Below are 21,048 nucleotides of genomic sequence, written 5' to 3'. Positions count from 1 at the left end.
GGTTTTCAGGGGTTCAAGTAAACCAGCTTCTACTGCATTAAAGGGAAAATACACCCTAAAACAGGATTTACATTGTGCTATTGCAATTATCGTGGACGGCAAAGTCAGTATCTATAAACACAAGACAACGGTCTCCCTAAGCTGGAATAGAGAGCATCGAGACTTGAATCTGTGATGTCTTGGTCCATTGACACTGAATTAGCTGAATCATTTAAAGATTTACAGCTGAAAATGTACCCATGATGCCAGTAAAATCCCCATGGTTATGGTCATAGTGTCCTAGGAGTCCTTGTTCACTGTCTGTGGAGCAGCTCCAGGATTAGTCTCTCGATGATGACATCATCGCTAGAGTCTTGTCTCTCTGCTGATCAGCGTAAGGAGAGACTTGTTTATCTTCACAAACTGAAACTGAGCTGGGATTATAGAAATAACATGTGAATTCTACTTTAGAGGGTAGTTTTCCCTTTAAGAACACATTCTATACAAACCAAGCCCCCCTCCAGATGTACAGTACAGTACAACAATATCAAACAGTTATCATGAGCACAAAATGTAATAACAAACCAACACACACCTGCGTGCACACACACTTGCACACACACACACACTTGCACACACACACACACACACACACACACACACCTGCACGCATACACACACACGCACCTACAACGACACACACACACACACACACACACACACACACACACACACACACACACACACACACACACACACACACACACACACACACACACACACACACACACACACACACACACACACACACACACACACACACACACACACAGAGAGAGAGAGAGTACACAGCAATGATTCCCTGTTACATGGTAAAGGATAAAACTTCATCCATCAAAATCCAGCAGGCAGTTCCAGCTTCGAACAGCAGAGGGCGCCGTTTCCACAAGTGCTTTCACATTGTCTCCGACGCCACAACAGGAATGAAAGTTGAAACGCTCGTGTCTTCCTCTTCGTCTTCACTCCTCTACATCCTCACATTAAGACCAGATCATTCAAAGGCAACATTGTGAGTCCATGGATGGAGGGTCAGTTTTAAACAACACACACTGACAACAGAATGGCTTCATTATACATTTCTCCCACTGCCTCTGCAGCCTGTTAGTGTTAGGTAACACACATTGATTGTGTCCTATTTCGCCCCATTCCCATTCAAGTTGAAAGCACAATCTCCCCCCCTGGTCCACTGCCTCAGAATGGCGTTTACACAGTCCTGTGACTGTAATAATTTTTTTTTTACCAGGCCAGCATTTTCATAAAAAAAGAAAAACAATTTTTGGTAAGATTTTACTTCAGGCAAACATTTATAAAGTACAATATAATGTGTTACATAATAGTTGTATATGCTACTAGAGGCTCTTACAATAAACATAATAATACATAATAACAAATGGACGTGAAATTCAATCTGGTTATAGTGATGTAGGAGGTTTTCCTTGTTCAATAACCATTCTTACAATGTATTATGTGATTGACTATGAATATCCTCATAATAACTAAATGTATGCCTGAAGTAAAGTCTCACCTCCAACGACATCTTCTGACTACATAGTTTGAGCCCCCCCCCCTACTTGACCTGTACTTGGTACAGTCCATGCTGTGCCACAGGCAGATGAATTGTGTCCAACACACACACACACACACACACACACACACACACGCGCACACACACGCGCACGCACACACGCGCACACACACACGCACACACACATAGACACACATTAATGATGGGCGTGAGTAACACAATCAGAAACGGAAATCTCGCTCAAACAGAAGTCTCGCTCTGAAATCCCGCAAGGCGTGAGTTGTTGCAGGAAGACAACAGTGAAAGCCTGAGAGAGTTGGAGAGGAGTAAACGTTACCGCAAACATGTTTGTTGTGTTGGAATACAGCTACCATCGTGTTATCTGCTTGTGCGTTGTGACAACATGTCGCCCACTTTGCGTAGCGATCCCACCCCCCACCCCCTCCTAATGTAGTTTCCTCCTCCTCGTATGTATATATTTTCTGTTAGGATCTCTGTTTAACAGTACTGTATGCATATCTTGTATGTCACAAATGTAACAGTACTGTATATCTGTATGTCATAAATGTCATGATATATATCTAACTATATATCTGTATGTTGTGTATGTCATAAATGTCACTATGAATTGAAAATGGGGGACCCTGATGTAAACGAGACGAAAGTCTTTCTCTGGTCTGCATCCCCTTAACAATTGTGTGTATCTAGCTGTAATCTGTACTGTACCCATTCTGCAATCTGTTAATAAAGTTTTCAATCAATCAATCAATCACTGTTAACGTTAGTTGTGCTGTATGGACCCAAACACTGCTACTACTGCCTGACACATATAGAGTGGAGGTAATGTAATTATTACAAATGGTAACTGACTGTTTTGATCTGACAATAAGCATTAAGCATCGGGCATATTGCCGTGCATTGTCACTGCTGTTGCCATGCTTTTTTAGATGCGTTTTTTTTTTTTTTAAACATTTCTCCATGAGTAATCGATCACCCCTCGAGTATATCATGTGTTCTCTTGATCTAGGACAACGTTACTCCTGCCCGTCCCTGATACACACACACACACACACACACACACACACACACACACACACACACACACACACACACACACACACACACACACACACACACACACACACACACACACACACACACACACACACACACGAAAAACCTATACATTTCACCTGCCACTTATCAGTGACCCCCTGCTGTTGCATGGTTAGAGATGATTGTAGGAACAGATGGATGCTGGGGACAGGAGAGGAGGAGGAGGAGGAAGAGGGAGAGGAGGAGGGAGAGGAGGAAGGAGGAGGAGGAGGAGGAGGAGGAGGAGGAGGAGGAGGAGGAGGAGGAGTAAGTAAGTAAACCATCTTCCAATACTCCTTCTCTGAAGATGGGTCTGATGGGAAGAAAAACCTAAGCCCCTTGGAGCAGATGGTCAGACAGACAGACATAACGCACAGTATATGAAGACATCTCCTTCATGCAGGAAACAGAGCTCTTGTTTTCTGTCAGAAGTGAAACATTATAGACAGAAAACGAAGAGCGGAAAAAAAATATATAATAACAACAACTCTTGTTTCGCTGGAGAGGAGCGGTAATTGTTCCTCCACAGGCAGAGTTGACGAGTGAAAGACAAGCTGGTGTTTGTCTCTTTCTTCCTGGAGAGGAAGCTCACGCTGAAGTGTCTCCACTGAGTGTGGGATGGGGTGAGAACAGGCTGCCGTTTGTTTTTGTGTCTTGGTTGTTCAAGCATCCAGTTTCACTCTCCCATATAAACACGATATCGGACCCCGAAACTCATGACGTTATATATTTGAGTGACCGGGTGACGACTTCGTCAGAGTGGCGGTGGAAGAAGTGGCGGAGGCTTGAATGGAGTTGTACGTCAAAGGAAGGAGGGAGAGGGTTCGCAGAGGGGGAATCCTTGAAGGAATCGTCTCGTAATATCCAGTACGGCGTGGTGGCGCTCTACCGGGTGAGATGAACTACCTGTACCTTCAGTAGACGGTGAAACCTATCACCTCCAATCTGTCCCTTCAGTGGACAGTGTAGTCATACGTACCGCCATCAGGTGCAACGTTGGATGCAAAAAAGCCAGCGGCCACCACATTTTGCTCCACTGACAAAAAAATTGTTGCGTCAAAAGTTTAAAGTGAGGATTGGATCCTCTTCTTGTTCAAAAAGATCCTGGGGTTTAAATCCAGGAAGTGAATCTTGTCTTTGTCTCACCTCAGGATATCCATTCGGGATCTTGGGGGAATTTCGGAACGCTGAATAAGACTTAAGCCTGATCTCAGCCAAAGATCCACGACAATGTTTGGGACGTGACAAGGTCACCTTCCCTGCATGATGATGATGATGATGCTGTTCTTGTGAGTTTGATTGGACGCCAGAGATTAGTGGTTTGATCCCCACCTGTGACTCTGATAAGAGCAACATCAGTGTGTGCATTTCACTGTATGCTTGTATGCCGTGACAAATAAAACTCTTGACTTGACTTGTGTGTGTGTGTGTGTGTCTGTGTGTGTGTGTGTGTGTGTGTGTGTGTGTGTGTGTGTGTGTGTGTGCACATGTTGGCAATGGGCGAATCACCAGGCAGCACAGTTCAGTGTAGATGAAGGGTTTGAAATGCCCCCTAAAGTGTGTATGTATGTGCGTGTGTGTGAGTTTGTGTGTTTGTGTGTGTGTGTCTGTGTATATGTGTGTGTGTGTGTCCCAGTCTCTCAGACGCGTACAGGGGGGCCGTTGGGGGCCGTGAGGGGCACCTGAGAGCCACAGTCGTAGTCGAGCTCTGCCATACGGGACCGGCTTATCATTCTGCCCTGAGGGTACGCCCGTCTGTCCGTCTGTCTGTCTCTGAAACTCCTGATGTAGCTCTGAGGAGAGACAGGAGGAGACACGGGATGAGATGGTTAGGTGGGATTCAGTGGAATTGCATTGCTATGGGAACAGCTCGTACTCAGGTTTATTTCCCGTCAACTGTTGATGTTAGCAAACAGTGCAAAAGGGAATACACTTGGGCCCATTCATAATATTTATGTTGGCAAGTTTGAAACTATCTATAGGCTAAGGTTGCAGAGAGATAATGAAAGTTTACGTATTATGGAATACATCTCAAACAGTGGGACAGAAAAACACAAACATTGGATGTAGCAAAAATTTTGTGTCTGCTCAACCGTTGAAGGTCCTATAAGATAAGATAAGATAAGATAAGATAAGATATTCCTTTATTGATCCCCTTGGGGAAATTCAGGCATCATAGCAGCATGGGGGGGAGGGGGGGAGGGGTACAGGTAGTAAAACAACACAGTATACAGGTAGTAAAAGACAACACAGGCAGTGTAAACAATTGATCAATATGGTCAATATAATTTACTATCTGACTAGCTGAGGAATATTCACATTATTCACAGTGTCACATAAGGTGCAGTATGCATGAGGTAGTGTTATAATTTACTATCTACTGAGTATACATTAATCAAAGTACCAGGGTAGTCTACTTTGTCCCCCTTGGGTTCCTATAAGTCCCAGGTCAATGTCTGGTAGCAGTCGCTGTCGCTGCCCCCTGTTGTGGGGCCTGGAGGCTGCTAGTCGCTGCCCACTGTTGTGGAGCCTGATGGCCGCTGGTATGAAGGACTGTCCGAGGCGGTTAGTTGAGTGTCGGGGGGGGATGAGTCTGTGGCTGAACGAGCTTCTCATCTTGACTAGCTCGTCGTAGAGGGGGTGGTAGGGGTTCTCCATCTATGGGGTTCTCCATAGATAACATTCAGCCACTAGATGTCGCACTAGAGCACCAGCGTGTCATTTATCCGAAGTAGGGAGGGGATACATGCAAGCAACGTGTAAACAACAATGATACATTGATTAATTAATTCATATTTTTGGGGGGGAAAGCAATACCTTTATTCTGCACCTTTCTAAAAGCTCTGTGGATGTATTTTATTATTTAATGATAATTTTTACAAAAACATTTTACTCTACATACAATTTTTATCTATAGCACCTTTACGTCACGTACAATTATGAATGTCTATGAGAAAAGATGCCAGACAAAGAGGCATCTGATTTTAAAAAGAAAAAAGAAAGAATCACTAGTAATGCCTTCCAAACTACTTCCTAACATCGTTAAATGCCCAGTCGGTGATCCACACATAAACAACGGCAAAAGAGTGAAGACATGTTTTAATTTTCTCATGGATTGCCTGAGCTCTTGAAACAGAGACTAACACTGGACAACAGGTAAATATGGGTTTTGAAGATGTATTTGCTGCGTTTTGTGTCTGTAAACGGTTTGTCTATGTTGGTAATGTAAACACTGGAGTGAAACAGATCTAGGATCAGATTTAGAATGTGTTATAATGTGTTAAGAAAGTTTCTAATAGAGTATTTTCACTCTACAGATCAAACTCTAAGAATTTACGTCAATATACCCAACATTGATTTGGTTGAATAATATCACAGATTGGGCCTTTAACACTTTAAATGGGTTAAATTCATAATTTACCATCCCTCGCCAGCTCTATTTGTCTATGGAGAAGTTCCCCTTCTTTGCAGGGCTATAACTTTTTAAATTATATTGCTAAATTGCCATTATTATGGCCCATTCAATGTCCTATATGTATTGTTCAGGGTGTAGCAACATTAAACGTTTTCATTCACATATTCATACTAAAATATGGTCTAAAGTATAAGTATGTTTTTATCGTTTTCTGCAGCTTTCTTCAGAACGTGATTTATAGCCCTAAATGCATTATATTGATGATCAAATACAGTTTGGTAGGAATCTGTGCGAGATAAAAAATGTCAACTGGACGTGGTTCTAGAAGTTTCTATGCATCATCTGATGATGACCGGATGGGCGGGGGATCGTTTATAATTCCATGGGCAGCGTTAGATGATTCATCCAGAGTGGGTCATATGTTCATCATAGCAGTGTATATGGAACACGTTAGAATATAACACTGAATCTTACCGTGGCTTCCTCGCGCCGCTGGCAGATGAGCGTGGAACAGAATTTTTTCTATTATGGGATGGAGAAATGCCCGATCCATTTCCAGGTTGTATAATAGTATATACGTCCAAATCATGTTGTTTTTTCGAGTTATTTGCACCGATCGATGTTCACTGTGTCAATACGGAGTCTCTCTAACGACAGCGAGTGCCCGGACCACATATGGATGAGCACTACCGGTTCAAAGGTTAATTTCCGGTTGGCGATCTGCCGATCGGCCACCAGATGGCGCTCTTGAACCGCTAGAGAGTTGAGTGGAGCTTTGCAGTGTGTCTCAGGGCTCCGGAAAGGAAATATGATTTCGATGACAGATTTTTGAAATATTGACATCAAAGACGAGTTACGGCGTCTTCGGCAGAATGAGCATGGCTAGGAATGACGTGTAAACTCGTCCACGGCGATCATAGTGTTAATAGAATAATAGCATAATGTTGTGTTAATTAAGTTAGGAAGTCTAGTATCCAGTTGCAGACACAGGGATTGATGTTGAGTTTCCACGAGGTCACCGTGTTTGGAGATGAGTTTGGAGGGGAGGAGGATGATGTTGAATGCTGAGCTGAAGTCAATGAACAGCATTCTCACATGAGGTGTTGCTCTCATCCAGGTGGGAGAGGGCGGAATGTAGAGCTGAGGAGATAGTGTCCTCTGTGCTCCTGTTCTTACGAGCTTTCTCTAGGCTTTTGAAAATGTAGGGGACACCTTGCTCGTCATGGAGCAGCCGAGATATAAGAGAAAACTCAAGAAAATACCTGCCTTTTTCTTTCTCTCATTTGATGCACGACTTATGATTACTAGGGATGTCCGATATTATCGGCCGATATTGGCATTAAAATGTGATATCGGAAAATATCGGTATCGGTTTAAAAAAATATATATATATATTACATATATATTACATATATATATATATATATATTACATTTCTATAACCTTTATTTACCCAGGCAAGCAAGTAAGAACAAATTCTGATTTGATTTATTGTCAAAAGTATGCATAATGTTGTGTTAATTCCACAACAAGAGATATGTAATGTTAATTACCTGAAATTATTGCATATATCGGTATCGGTTGATATCGGTTGATATCGGTATTGGAAATTAAGAGTTGGACAATATCGGTATATCGGTATCGGTAAAAAAGCCAATATCGAACATCCCTAGTCGAAACGACTCCCAAGTTTGTGAAAAATCAGAGAGGTTCTTACGCAACGTGAAAATAACCGCTCCTTTAGGAGTTAACAAGGTCTCGGTTCAGCGCTGCTAATCAAAGCTATGTTACTAACACGAGTCACAGAGAGACCGTGGAGACCGTACCGGCGAGAGCACGTCTCCGTCGAAGCGGCAGACGGGGTTGGTCTTGCGGTGGACCCCGGGCGAGCTCTGAGGGGGCGGGGCTTTGGGAGGCTGGGAGGCCTGTGGGAGGGACAGAGGATCATACTGGATTACTTTTCACAGCAGTAACATACTGATACAGTACAGTGACACACAGTATTGTGATCTTTATTCATCTTTATTCACATACATATATTAACCCCTGTGTGTTGTTCTGGTCTGTGGGACCCGTTTTCAATGTTTACTAAAAGAGAAATGATACTATGAGTAATTGTTTTTAACCTGAGACTCATTGGCCTTGGATCATTATCTGTGAAGAACATTAAACATTAGAAAATTACACATTTTCTTTGAGCGCACACATACATACATTCATACAGTACATAGTGTTTGGGTCCACTGAAAGTGGGGACATTCTAGGTGAAAACAAGTAAAGATGGTAAATATGAAACCAAAAGGTTCACTGTGTACCCTCACTCAGGGTGCGATCCACGGGGGGAGCTGTGGGAGCCATGGCTCCCTTAGATCAGACATCAGCTCACCTGAATACATGATTTGTGAATCTTTGGGGGGTCTCTAAATTACTGAAAATAAATGCTACTTTTGCCATGCATTTCTAATTTTTCTGTAATTTTCTGTATCATCATCGTGTATAATAATAAACGTATGCTATTTTGGATGTATGATTAATGATTTGCGTGTAGTGGCTACTTACTGGGACATAATTCACGGCATTCTAGCCTTTTGTGGTGTTTACTACATCTCCCATGACCCTTAGCGGGGGATGACGTAGTTAAAGAGAGACAGACGAGTGAAAGTTGAATGGAAGTGTTGTTTGTGCGTAATAAACTAGTGTTTTTGCATCGGAACACGACTCCGTCTACGCTATCATTACTGCATTCCTACATTTGTGACCCTTGGACGTATTTCGGAGATTATATCGAACATGTCAACTGAACAACAGAACGCAGATCGCAGAACTTTGAACGCAGTTTCACTCAAGCTGCGCAGAGTGCCAACACTTGGTTCGCGCAAGCCGAAGCCCAATTCGCTCTCAGGCATATTACCGCGGATGCCACCAAGTACTACTACGTGGTAGCAGCCCTTACGAATTCAACGGCAGCGAGAGTGGTGAGTTTGCTGGAAAACCCACCTACACATGACAAATATGTGACTATAAAAACACGCTCTGAGTTTTTTATTTTTTTTGCCTCTGCCGGACTCACTCCCACTCCCACCTAAAGGCCATCCTGCTCCATCACTAACACCAGCGAGGCTGTCTTCGTGTCAAATGAGTCAGGTCACATGTATTTGTAGAGCTCAATATCATAATAGTCATATCGACTTCAGGCTATGGAACCAATTTAAAAACAGGCATCTGGCATCCAGTACAAATAAATGTGAGTACACACAACTTTTACTTCAGTGTGTTCAAACCTCTGTTACTCTATTTCATTAGCACTCAAAGTAAATTAGCCCCCATTTTTGCCCGATCCTTAAAGGGGAACTCCAACATTTTGGGAAATTAGCTTATTTAACATCTTCCCTGGAGTTAGACAAGAAGATACGTATACCTTTTTTGTCTCTGTGCGTGCATTTTAGCTTTGGGAATAGACGCTCCGTTAGCATAGCTTAGCTTCATCACTGGAAGTGAGGCAGGACAGTAGCCTTACAGTGCCTTACAGTGTATTGCAAGGTCTGACATTGACCAAACTTGATATGCATGACCTTGGTGGGCTCTAGGTCAACTCCTGAAAAGGGGGTCAATGTCAGACTTTGCAATCAAAAGTTAGGGGGCTAATAACCCTTGCCATAATTTCAGTGCGCCCCCTAACTTTTGATTGCAAGGTCTGACATTGACCCCCTTTTCAGGAGTTGACCTAGAGCCCACCAAGGTCATGCATATCAAATTTGGTCAATGTCAGACCTTGCAATACACTGTAAGGCACTGTAAGGCTACTGTCCTGCCTCACTTCCAGTGATGAAGCTAAGCTATGCTAACGGAGCGTCTATTCCCAAAGCTAAAATGCACGCACAGAGACAAAAAAGGTATGTATCTTCTTGTCTAACTGCAGGGAAGATGTTAAATAAGCTAATTTCCCAAAATGTTGGAGTTCCCCTTTAAGAAGTTAATACATGCTGCTGGACCAAGAACATTAAACTCCTGGACACAGTTAAATTAGGCTAAAAAAGATGAAAGAGCTGTGCATTGATTAGATCACTACTGTACTAATTGTATACAGTATATCTATTTTTTGTATTACTACATTTATATATGTATCTCTGTCAGTGGCGTCAGCACCTGTGATTGGCTCTGGGAGTGTGGGTGGTGGGCGGGGCCAGGCGGGTGGTAATGCTGGTGCCGTGGGTGGTGTGAGGAGGGGTGGGGCTTCTGCTTGTCACCACTGGGCGTCTGGGCTCCCCGCTTCGTCTTCTTCTTGGTCTCCTTCTCTTTCTTCACACGCTCCTCTCGCTGGCGGATACGCATCAACTGGACCCGCCTCTGCTGTCGACTCAGAACCACTGCGGAGAGAGAGAGAGAGTAGGGATGAGCCCGGATGCATATATGAATTCGGGAAAGCACAGATAATGAGATGGACACAGATATTTTATTTTATTACACAGATATTAATATTATTATTCAGGAATAAAACATTTTATGTTATCCTGTTAACGTTCGGACCAGTCACTTCTGACTGTGAAAAAGATTTTTGTAGCCAATGAAATTCTGTAGCTAACGGTACTTTATATGAGGGATGATTACTACGACAAAGGGAGAGAAGAAGACCAAGAAAGGAGAATTATTTGCTCGCACGTCAGTCACGCTCCATGAGAATGTATTGCAACGGACGGCCATTTTGGATTAGCGTACTGAATTATTACCGTTACAGACATGAGTAAAACAAATTTTCTGTGGGATTGTTATCAACTTTGGACCTGTACTAGATAAGACTTCAGGCTATGGAACCGTTGTGTTTTCCAGCTCCAACCTTTCAGCTGGAACTCTTTTGCAGGCATCTCTTTGCAAGTAAACAAAGTTTTTATTTTTTATAAAACTTTTATTTCAGTGTGTCCAAACCTCTGTAACTCTATTGCATTAGCGCTCAGAGTGATTCTTCCTGTTGTGGAAGAAAAGTCAGAATGTTTCTATAGTGTGCTATAGTGGTTCAAGAATAAATCTCAAATTACTCTGGGTATGGAATCAACCGGCGTTTAAATGTGCCGGATGCATAAGTGGTTAAGAGCTCGATTGCGGCAATGTGCTCTACCTGGCACATCATCTGTTCGCCGTCAGAGCTACCTGTAGGACCTGTGGGACCGCCCCGTTTTTCTCCGTTTGGACCCACGAAAATATCAGTAATCGCTCGATATTGGCTTTTTTACCTATATTGTCCAACTCTTAATTTCCGATACCGATATCAACCGATATCAACCGATACCAATATATGCAGGGTTCCCCCCCCAAAAACGGAATAATTTCAGGTAATTAACATTACATATCTCTTGTTGTGGAATTAACACAACATTATGCATACTTTTGACAATAAATCAAATCAGAATTTGTTCTTACTTGCTTGCCTGGGTAAATAAAGGTTATAGAAATGTAAAAAACATTTTTTTTTTTCTTTCTTTTTTTTTTTGAAAACCGATACCGATATTTTCCGATATCACATTTGAATGCCAATATCGGCCAATAATATCGGTCGGCCGATAATATCGGACATCCCTACTAATCATAAGTCGTGCATCAAATGAGAGAAAGAAAAAGGCAGGTATTTTCTTGAGTTTTCTCTCATATCTCGGCTGCTCCATGACGAGCAAGGTGTCCCCTACATTTTCAAAAGCCTAGAGAAAGCTCGTCCTAAGCTTGTCTTAAATCGTCATCATCCCCCCCACAAGGCTGCTCTCCCTGCTATCCTCCAACCCCTCACTCTCTCCTCTGCTGACTGCAGTTTCTGTATGAAAGGTGCTATAGAAATAAAGTTGTATTATTATTATTATTATTATATATTATTATTATTATTATTATTATTATTATTATTATTATTATTATTATTATTATTATTATTATTATTATTATTACCGTAAGAACAGGAGCACAGAGGACACTATCTCCTCAGCTCTACATTCCGCCCTCTCCCACCTGGATGAGAGCAACACCTCATGTGAGAATGCTGTCATTGACTTCAGCTCAGCATTCAACATCATCCTCCTCCCCTCCAAACTCATCTCCAAACACGGTGACCTCGTGGAAACTCAACATCAATCCCTGTGTCTGCAACTGGATACTAGACTTCCTAACTAACAGACCCCAGTTAATCTCACCTCCTCCACCCCACCCTTCTCTACTCCCTCTTCACCTACGACTGCACTCCTATACACGCCACCAACACCATTAGCAAGTTTGTAGATGACACAACGGTGGTGGGCCTCATCAAAAACAATGATGAGTCTGCCTTTTATACCCAGTTTAATCACCTGTACATTGCATATTACTATTGCACTTTACTGTTACATTTGGACTCTGGTTGGATGCCAAACCTATTTTCATTGTACTTGGAGAATTATCCGACGTTTTTCCCAATATATTTATCATTATTATCCTTCATTATTATCATGAGTAACATTTATTGTATACATTTATTGCATGAGTTAATTATTATCTGGTGCCGCCTAGTGGACGCACTTTGGAGTACGTATTGCGACTCTGAGCAGGTAAGCTGTCTCTGCGCCGGCGCGTCGCGCTATATAAGTGACACTCTGAGCCTAGACTGTAAGGTGAAAAGCCCTGTGGGCGAACTCTTGACTGGCCAACGGTACGTTGCATTGTATGCTCCGTTAATATCCGCATTTCTCTTTAATTCATATATCTAGTTACTAATTAATGCCGTTTATTTCCTTTCCTTTGTATAGGTAAATAATCTGACTAACGTCTGATTGTATGCTGACTGACTAAACGCTGACTGAATGTACATGCTGACTATAGACTAACTACATGCAGACTCACTAACGTCTGGCTAACTGTTACCTGGCTAAACGTCTGGCTACACTATCAAGTACCGGCGGTTGCTAAATTGCAACCTAACTATCAACGAACTATTATCAAGTCGACTTGGTTGAACATTACCAAATACCATATCGACCTCTACTAACATTATCCACTAATGCTTGGATGTAAGCTGCCACTAACTATCAGCTACAAGCTAACCACTTGTTTAATTGACCACCTGGTGATTATTACAACAAGGATGAATTGAATGCTGGACATCAAAGTCCAAATAAACGAACATTCTTATAAAGTCCGAATTGTTTCAATGGTTTGAGTATAAGTCATTTCGCCCACACCCTTCCAAGGGGGACATCTAGTTGACTCATTGACTGAGACTGCTAGATAATTGGACAATTATTTACCGCACGCGCCAGCTACGAGACGGGACGGACGGAACGCAGAAGGAGGTGCCGCGTGAGATACCCCTCAACGTCAAGGTGGAACCAGGACGGAGTGGATACACACGACGGGGCACATTGGAGAGGACGCCGTCAGCTCAAGGGAAATGAAACGTTGATGTTGACTGCTTATTGGGTTGGAATCGCCGTATTCCGCCCACATGCTGGTTGCTTGAAGTGGTGGGGTCGCTGAATTCCATCCAATGTTAATGCTAAACGCTAGCCATTAGCCAACCAATGCTAATACTGCTAGCCACCAATGCTAACGCTGTTATCCAAAGACTGCTAACACTGCTAGCTGCCAATGCTTAACGCTAGCCATTAGCCAACCAATGCTAATACTGCTAGCCACCAATGCTAACGCTGTTAGCCAAAGACTGCTAACACTGCTAGCTGCCAATGCTAAACGCTAGCCATTAGCCAACCAATGCTAATACTGCTAGCCACCAATGCTAATGCTGTTAGCCAAAGACTGCTAACACTGCTAGCTGCCAATGCTAAATGCTAGCCATTAGCCAACCAATGCTAATACTGCTAGCCACCAATGCTAACGCTGTTAGCCAAAGACTGCTAACACTGCTAGCTGCCAATGCTAAACGCTAGCCATTAGCTAACCAATGCTAATACTGCTAGCCACCAATGCTAACGCTGTTAGCCAAAGACTGCTAACACTGCTAGCTGCCAATGCTTAACGCTAGCCATTAGCCAACCAATGCTAATACTGCTAGCCACCAATGCCGTTAGCCAAAGACTGCTAACACTGCTAGCTGCCAATGCTAAATGCTAGCCATTAGCCAACTAATGCTAATACTGCTAGCCACCAATGCTAACGCTGTTAGCCAAAGACTGCTAACATTGCTAGCCACCAATGATAACACTGTTAGCCAAAGAATGCTAACACCGCTAGCTGCCAATGCTAACGCTGTTAGCCAAAGAATGCTAACACTGCTGGCCACCAATGCTAGCTAAAGAACATTTTCATTGACACCTATGCCTTGGCTGTGTTGAACTAAGCAACTACGTTGTTGCTCCAAACGCTGTGAACATTTTCATTGACACCTATGCCTTGGCTGTGTTGAACTAAGCAACTACGTTGTTGCTCCAAACGCTGTGAACATTATCATTGACACCTATGCCTTGGCTGTGTTGAACTAAGCAACTACGTTGTTTCTCCAAACGCTGTGAACATTATCATTGACACCTATGCCTTGGCTGTGTTGAACTGTGCAATTATATTGTTGCTCCAAACGCTGTGAACATTATCATTGACACCCCTATGCCTTGGCTGTGTTGAACCAAGCAACTACGTTGTTGCTCCAAACGCTGTGAACATTATCATTGACACGCCTATGCCTTGGCTGTGTTGAACTGTGCAATTATATTGTTGCTCCAAACGCCGTGAACTGTACTATGAATGGATTAACCAAAAGCTGTAACTAGGGATGCACCGATATGAAAATTGGCCACCGATACCGATTGTTCAACTAACACAATCGGCCGATACCGATACCGATACTTGTGGCAAAAAATAAGTATTTGTAATTTTATTTAATATATATATTTTTTTTCATTTTTAAATTTTTAATATATATATATATTTTTTAATGAAACTACTGTATATTTGTATGTGTATGTTTGTATTTGTAGGCCTCTTTACTTACTTAAAAAAAGGAAACATCAAGAAATATGTTTATGGTATTAATTCCACCATGCCATGTATCACTATCCCTCTCCCAGTATCGTCTGGCGGCCTGCAGATGGATACTATTCTCTCAACCAGAGCTTTCAACCAATGCAATAGAACCATTTTGATTGACAGTCGATTCGGCCAATTACGCCACACCGCTAGCACCCACCTCCTGCTGTTCTTACCACCAATCGGCAAGCGTTTATTCATTTTCTACTTCCGGGCATGCCGCCATTGATCTGCTTGCGAGAGCACAACAAACTTAACGTAGCTAATACGTTAGCTGCCCGCCGACCATCGCTCCACAGGATGACCAAACGAGACACAATGATTTTACTGCAACAAATGTTATAATAAAACAAAGCCTTTCTATACATTTGTCTGGTTGAAAACTTTATTAACAGATTGCAGAATGGGTAGTTGGGTACGGAATGAGCAACGGAATGGAACTGAGCTATGAACGGAGTAATGCCTTGCTTGCTATCTTCGGGTAAATAATATGCTGATGTTATTGAACGTGTAACACTAACTATATAACGTTAATGCCACAAAACGAATGTTTGTGTCATTTTAACAGCAGATACTTTCTTAAATGCCATCTTCCCGAGAGAGGGGTGTTGACGGGGAGCTGTGATGGGTTCGCTTGGTTGTGTTATTAATAGCATTGAACAGCTAACCGAAAGCTAGCGTTAACTAACGTTAAAGGTTTAGCCATAACGTTACGTTGGCTAAAGTTGGGGCTATTCATAATCCAGCAATAATGGCTGCAGACCTGCAAGCAAAGTACAGCAAGTTGGCAAAGGAGTATTCCAACGTAAATCACATTTTCACCAGTAACGTTAGTCTTCTATCTCCCGGTAGCTCATGCTAGCTAACCTAGCTCATGTTAGCGTCGTCACTGAGCGACCACCTCGCGTACACAATTAATGACATGTTGCGGACAGCCATATCGGTGACAATGTTTAGCTTTTAGTGCCAAATGATAAGAGTCTGAAGCGGAGTCTCAAAAGAGAATGTTGAATATTTAGTAGTAACTTTGATGCAGTAGCTTGTGTGTGTGTGTGTGGGGGACTGGGGGCGGCGCCGTTGGCAGGACGCAACTGAATTTATCGGCTACTGCCATCGGCACATTCAAGCTTATTGGCCGATAGGCCGATTGCAGTCAACAAGGCACTTATCGGCCGATACCGATACCCGACCGATACATCGGTGCACCCCTAGCTGTAACGGTGCTCATTTACTCTATCCTACTTGTTCACTCTCATTGTGGCTACCACCAGGTTTCAAGTGAGTGAAGAAGCTGTAGCGGTGCTCACCAACGCCAATCCTATTTGTTCACTCACATTGGGGCCATTACCAGGTTCAAGTGAAGCGAAACTACGTTGACCCACTATACGGTCCCATCATTATCTCCTGCTTGGAGCAGTGTCATTGTAATCACACTGCTACACGCCAACTGTACAAACTGTGCTTCTGACTGTTAACCCCATTGTTTACCCCATTGTGACTCAGCCGCAAAAAGAGCTCCAGTTGGGGCAACGGCTGACTGGGACAAGATGGAGGGTGTAGATGTGGAAGAGCTAAAGAAGAGGCGTACTGCGACGCAAACAGCTTTCACAAGGAGAGCCAACCAGGTAGCTGACAATGTTGACACCGCATCGCTAGCGGAGCTCGTCAACGACAGGAAAGCTCTTCAGATAGTTTGCGAAGCTCGTTGACACGACAGGGGACTATGTTGGAGCATTGGAGGAGGCCGACGGAACTGCGCATGCTACCGTGATAGCCGGCGCCACAGCAAAGAAAGACGGAAGCAAGCAGAGGAAAATGGCACTGGAGAAGAAGATCTTCTCGGAGGTATGGTCCCGCTTCGTTCAACCAAAATTAGGCCCCCTTGAAGTGGAGTTCAAGGAGGCCTTGGAAGAAGCAAAGAGACTCAGCACCCAATGGGCACCCCAAGACAAGAGAGCGTTGGAGGGAAACAAATTGGAGAGAAGACTCAACGCCTTCGAACAAATGGTGAGAGAGTGGAGATACCTTCTTCCAACTCCCAACATATCTGAATTAGAGAAACGGTACAGGCACTTGGACGAGGAAAGAGCAGCACTGATGGACAAGTGGTCGACCCTCCTAGAGCCTGGTGGAAAGGGTGACACTGGAAGTGCTTATGAGGGTGAAGAGGATATAAGGACACACAACATTGAAAGGGGCGGTGAAGAAACCAGCCCACTTGATATTTCAAACGATGTTCTGCAATGTGCCGCGGAAGCTAAACCTTCCCCGTCCACCAACGGCAAAAGTGAAGTCCTTCACATCCACTCGTCATCTCCTCAGCTTGACAGTAGTCAAACAGAGGGCACTTCCAAAGACTCTCCCTTACCTTTCGGGAGCCACGAGGGGGCCCCTAAAGCAACCCATCTCCAGCTTGGAGCAAAGACCACAAGATGTGGGCCTCATGAGTATACCGACAGGAGTTCGCTCCCACGGGTAAGACAACCCGGCAGCGAACCCTATTTTTACCAGAGTGCTGACCTCGCTATCATGCCTCAGTTACGAGGTGACCACGCCACGCCACCAGGTGATGAGGGCGCAACGCGGGAAGGTCTCGCCCACCACAGAGCCCACCAGGGGGCCCGACCAAAGATAAAGCTCGCCACCATCAATCTGCCCAAATTCTGTGGCAACAGAAGGACCTATTGGCGCTGGCGGGATAATTGGGAGGTCCTCCAGGCTTTAGCCGAACCATCAGGATTGCCTGTATGCAAATGATATCACCTTCTTGACAGCGTAGAAGAGCCACTGAGAAAGAAACTCGGGCTGGATCGCTGCAGAACAGCGGACAACGTTTTCAGGCTCCTGGACAACCGTTTTGGAGACAGGAGCACAACCGCAAGTCTGATCCTCAAAGGTCTGGAAGAAGTGCCTCCAGTACGGAGTAACCAGCCTAGGCCAATGATTGACCTGGTCCAGGCAGTGGAAACTGCACTGTACGACTTAAAAGACCTTGGGATGGAGGACGTGATCAAAAACCACCTCACTGTTGCCGCCATAGAGAGAAAACTGCCTATAGGCATGAGAGAGAAGTGGATCTCCTATGAGCGTGACCCCGCGAATGGCGTCACGCCCGCAAGTTACTTTGATAGACTCTTGTCATTTCTGAAAGGACATGAAAGGATCCTCGAGAGGCTAGCACAGTTGGAGATCGGAGCCACCCACGCTGGCGAAAGACCAACCCAGCGTGAAAGGCTGAGCGACAGGGGAGGTGATAGATGGTCATTTACAAGAACGACAGCGAGCAAAGTAAGAAGGGAGCCCCAGAGGGACTCGTGCACCATGTGTGGAGAGGAAGCACATGGGAAAAGACTGTACTTCTGCCCGGCCTTCAAGAAGGCTAAACTACTTGAGAAACGAGCCCAGGTGAAGAAAGCTGGAGCATGCATCAAATGCCTCGCTTATCACGGGGCCAACGGCCTATGCGAGAAAAGGTTCCTCTGTAAGAAGGATGAGTGTGTGAAGGGGGGCGGCCCTGTCAACCATCATTTTCTCCTCTGCTCCAAGACACAGAGCAGGAACGAAACAACCAATGAGCCCGGCGCTCGTAAAGGGCTCCGAGGCCTTACGGCTGAGCAGGAGAAGGTGGTCACAGAGTTAAAGTTGTCAACGCTCCAAATGGAAGCATTCAAGAAAGCCTTCACGAACAAAGCGACCTCCCAAGTGTACGCCAGCAAGAGCCTGTTGGACAAAAGTGGCATAAAAGAATACCCAGTCCTCATGATGCTCATGGACGTCACGACAAGAGGAGGAGACTGTGTTGGAGCGTTGATGGACCTCGCCTCCGACACCAACTATATCACACACAGAGCCGCCAAGAGGCTCGGGCTGGCCGGCGAACCTATCACACTGGTCGTGTACGGTGTTGGGAAGATGGCAGTCAGAGTCGATACCAAGAGGTATGTGGTGGCAATAAAAGTATGGACCCCGAAGGGGACCTTGAGAGCCCACGAAATGCTCTGCTACGGCCTTGAGGACATCGCCAAAGTAGACAGAGTGGTGAACTCCGAGAGACTAGAAAAGTTTTTCCCATGTGTCAAGCCAGGAGAATTGACCCGGCCTGATACCATTGATCTGCTCATTAGCACCTGGGAAGGTCGCCTGGCCCCACAAAGAATGGAGAGAGCCGGTGATCTGGTGCTATGGGACGGCCCACTGGGCAAAACTGTGAGCGGTGCGCATCCGGACCTCTTCGAAGAAGTAAAAATGACCATGCGTCATTCGTTGACCCACTTCGCACGCTCCATGGGAACAACCGCCACGAGAGAATGCAAAAACCTCACGGTAGACTTAACCAAGAGGAAAAGCATAAAAGAAGCAGTAACTGCCGCAAGCAACAAGGAAGTCTTCGACTGGCTGAAATGGGACAGCATCGGAGCAGCCTGTGACCCCGTCTGTGGGGGATGTCGCTGCGGTAACTGTCCTCCTGGAGGAAAGGAGATGACACTGGCTGACGAGCGGGAGCTACAGATCATCAAGGCTGGCTTGACCTTCAATGAGAAAGACTCGCACTGTGGGGACTCCCACTGGGATGCAAAGTACCCCTGGAAGGAACAACCAGCATCTCTCCCTAACAATAGCTGAGCTGTGGAGTCGACCTTCCTCAGGACAGAGAAGCGCCTTGAGAAAGATCTTTCATGGAAAGTCGCCTATACCAGGCAAATCCACAAAATGGTGGAGAGAGGAGCTGCCGTGAAACTAACTAGGTCTATGATGGACCAATGGAAAGGAGCAGTATGGTACGTGAGTCACTTGACCGCACCGAACCCACACTCCGTCAACACTCCAGTACGCATCGTCTGGGACAGCAGCCAAGAATACAGAGGTGTAAGCATGAACAATATCCTACTGAAAGGTCCTGATGTGCTGAACCAAATCCGTGTGGTACTCCTCAGATTCCGGGAAGGAGAACATGCGGCCATCGGTGACATCAAAAAGACCCGGAAGGCCCAGACGACGAAAGCACGTTTGCCAACCCACACATTGTTAAAGTGGGAGGCATTAACTGTAAACGAACTGCAAAGCGCATTCAGAGAACTATGCCTGGCCGCACAGGAAGGCGCAGAATTCTCCGTGACCACACTGGACAGACTTGTGGTCCACAAAGAGGAGGACTCCAAACTCTTGCTGTGCCACGGCAGAGTTCAAGCCATGGCCAAAGAATGGCCTGGGGTGCCCTTACTTCCCTACAGGGAATGGGTCAGCATCCTCCTGGCAGAGGAAGCTCACAGGGCAAACCATGAGGGCATTGCAGGAACCCTCTTGCGCATGAGAGATAAAGCCTGGGTTGTGCAGGGGCAAAGAGTAGCCCGAAGCACAATTGACTCGTGTATACACTGCCGAAAGAACAAGGCAAAAATGTGCCGTCAAATCATGAGCGAACTCCCCCCGGAGCGCACAGAGCCGGCTGCACCATTCGAGTATACCACGTTGGACCTCTTTGGTCCCTACACGATCAAAGACTCAGTGAAAAAGAGGACAAGTAAGAAAGCCTGGGGCGTAGTTTTCTGCTGCATGGCGTCCAGAGCAATACATGCCGACATAGTGGAAGACCTCTCGACCGAAGGTTTCCTAAAAACATTCCAACGCTTCACTGCATTGAGAGGCCATCCTAGGAAGCTCTGGTCCGATGAAGGGACTAATTTCGTGGGAGCAAAGCCAGCGCTGGAAGAACTTTATAAGTTCCTCGCGAATATCGACAATAACAAAGTACAGAAGAAAGCCGCAGAGTCTGGTACAGATTGGACTTGGGTGTTCCACCCCGCTGACTCTCCTCATAGGAATGGTGCGGCTGAAGCAGCATAGGCGAAGAAGGGAGCCTTACGGCCCTGGAGTTCCAAACCCTCCTATACCTAGCTGCCAATCTATCAAATGAGAGGCCTATTGGAGCCAACGCCCAGCTTCGGGATGGCACCATTGAGGTCATCACCCCAACACTCTCCTACTG

The 21,048-nt window shown here is 44.9% G+C and overlaps 1 protein-coding gene across 1 annotated transcript in view; it reads right to left on the bottom strand.

Annotated features, from left to right (window-relative positions):
• Positions 1–4,299: 4,299 nt before the first annotated feature.
• LOC311228150 (transmembrane protein 198-like) overlaps positions 4,300–21,048 on the bottom strand; it is a gene marked incomplete at both ends in the record, with an annotated part of 97,718 nt that continues 80,969 nt past the window's right edge. Inside the window, 3 exons of the mRNA XM_084314064.1 lie at positions 4,300–4,452; positions 7,901–7,999; positions 10,221–10,441. Coding sequence (XP_084170190.1) covers positions 4,300–4,452; positions 7,901–7,999; positions 10,221–10,441 — 473 coding nt within the window. The remainder of the gene's footprint in view (positions 4,453–7,900; positions 8,000–10,220; positions 10,442–21,048) is intronic.

This window comes from Notolepis coatsorum (assembly GCF_963971535.1).
Source record: "Notolepis coatsorum genome assembly, chromosome: 5".
NCBI classification, from domain to species: Eukaryota; Metazoa; Chordata; class Actinopteri; order Aulopiformes; family Paralepididae; genus Notolepis; species Notolepis coatsorum.
The sequence above is the reverse complement of the archived record's forward strand: the minus strand, read 5'-3'. Positions and strand labels throughout refer to the sequence as shown.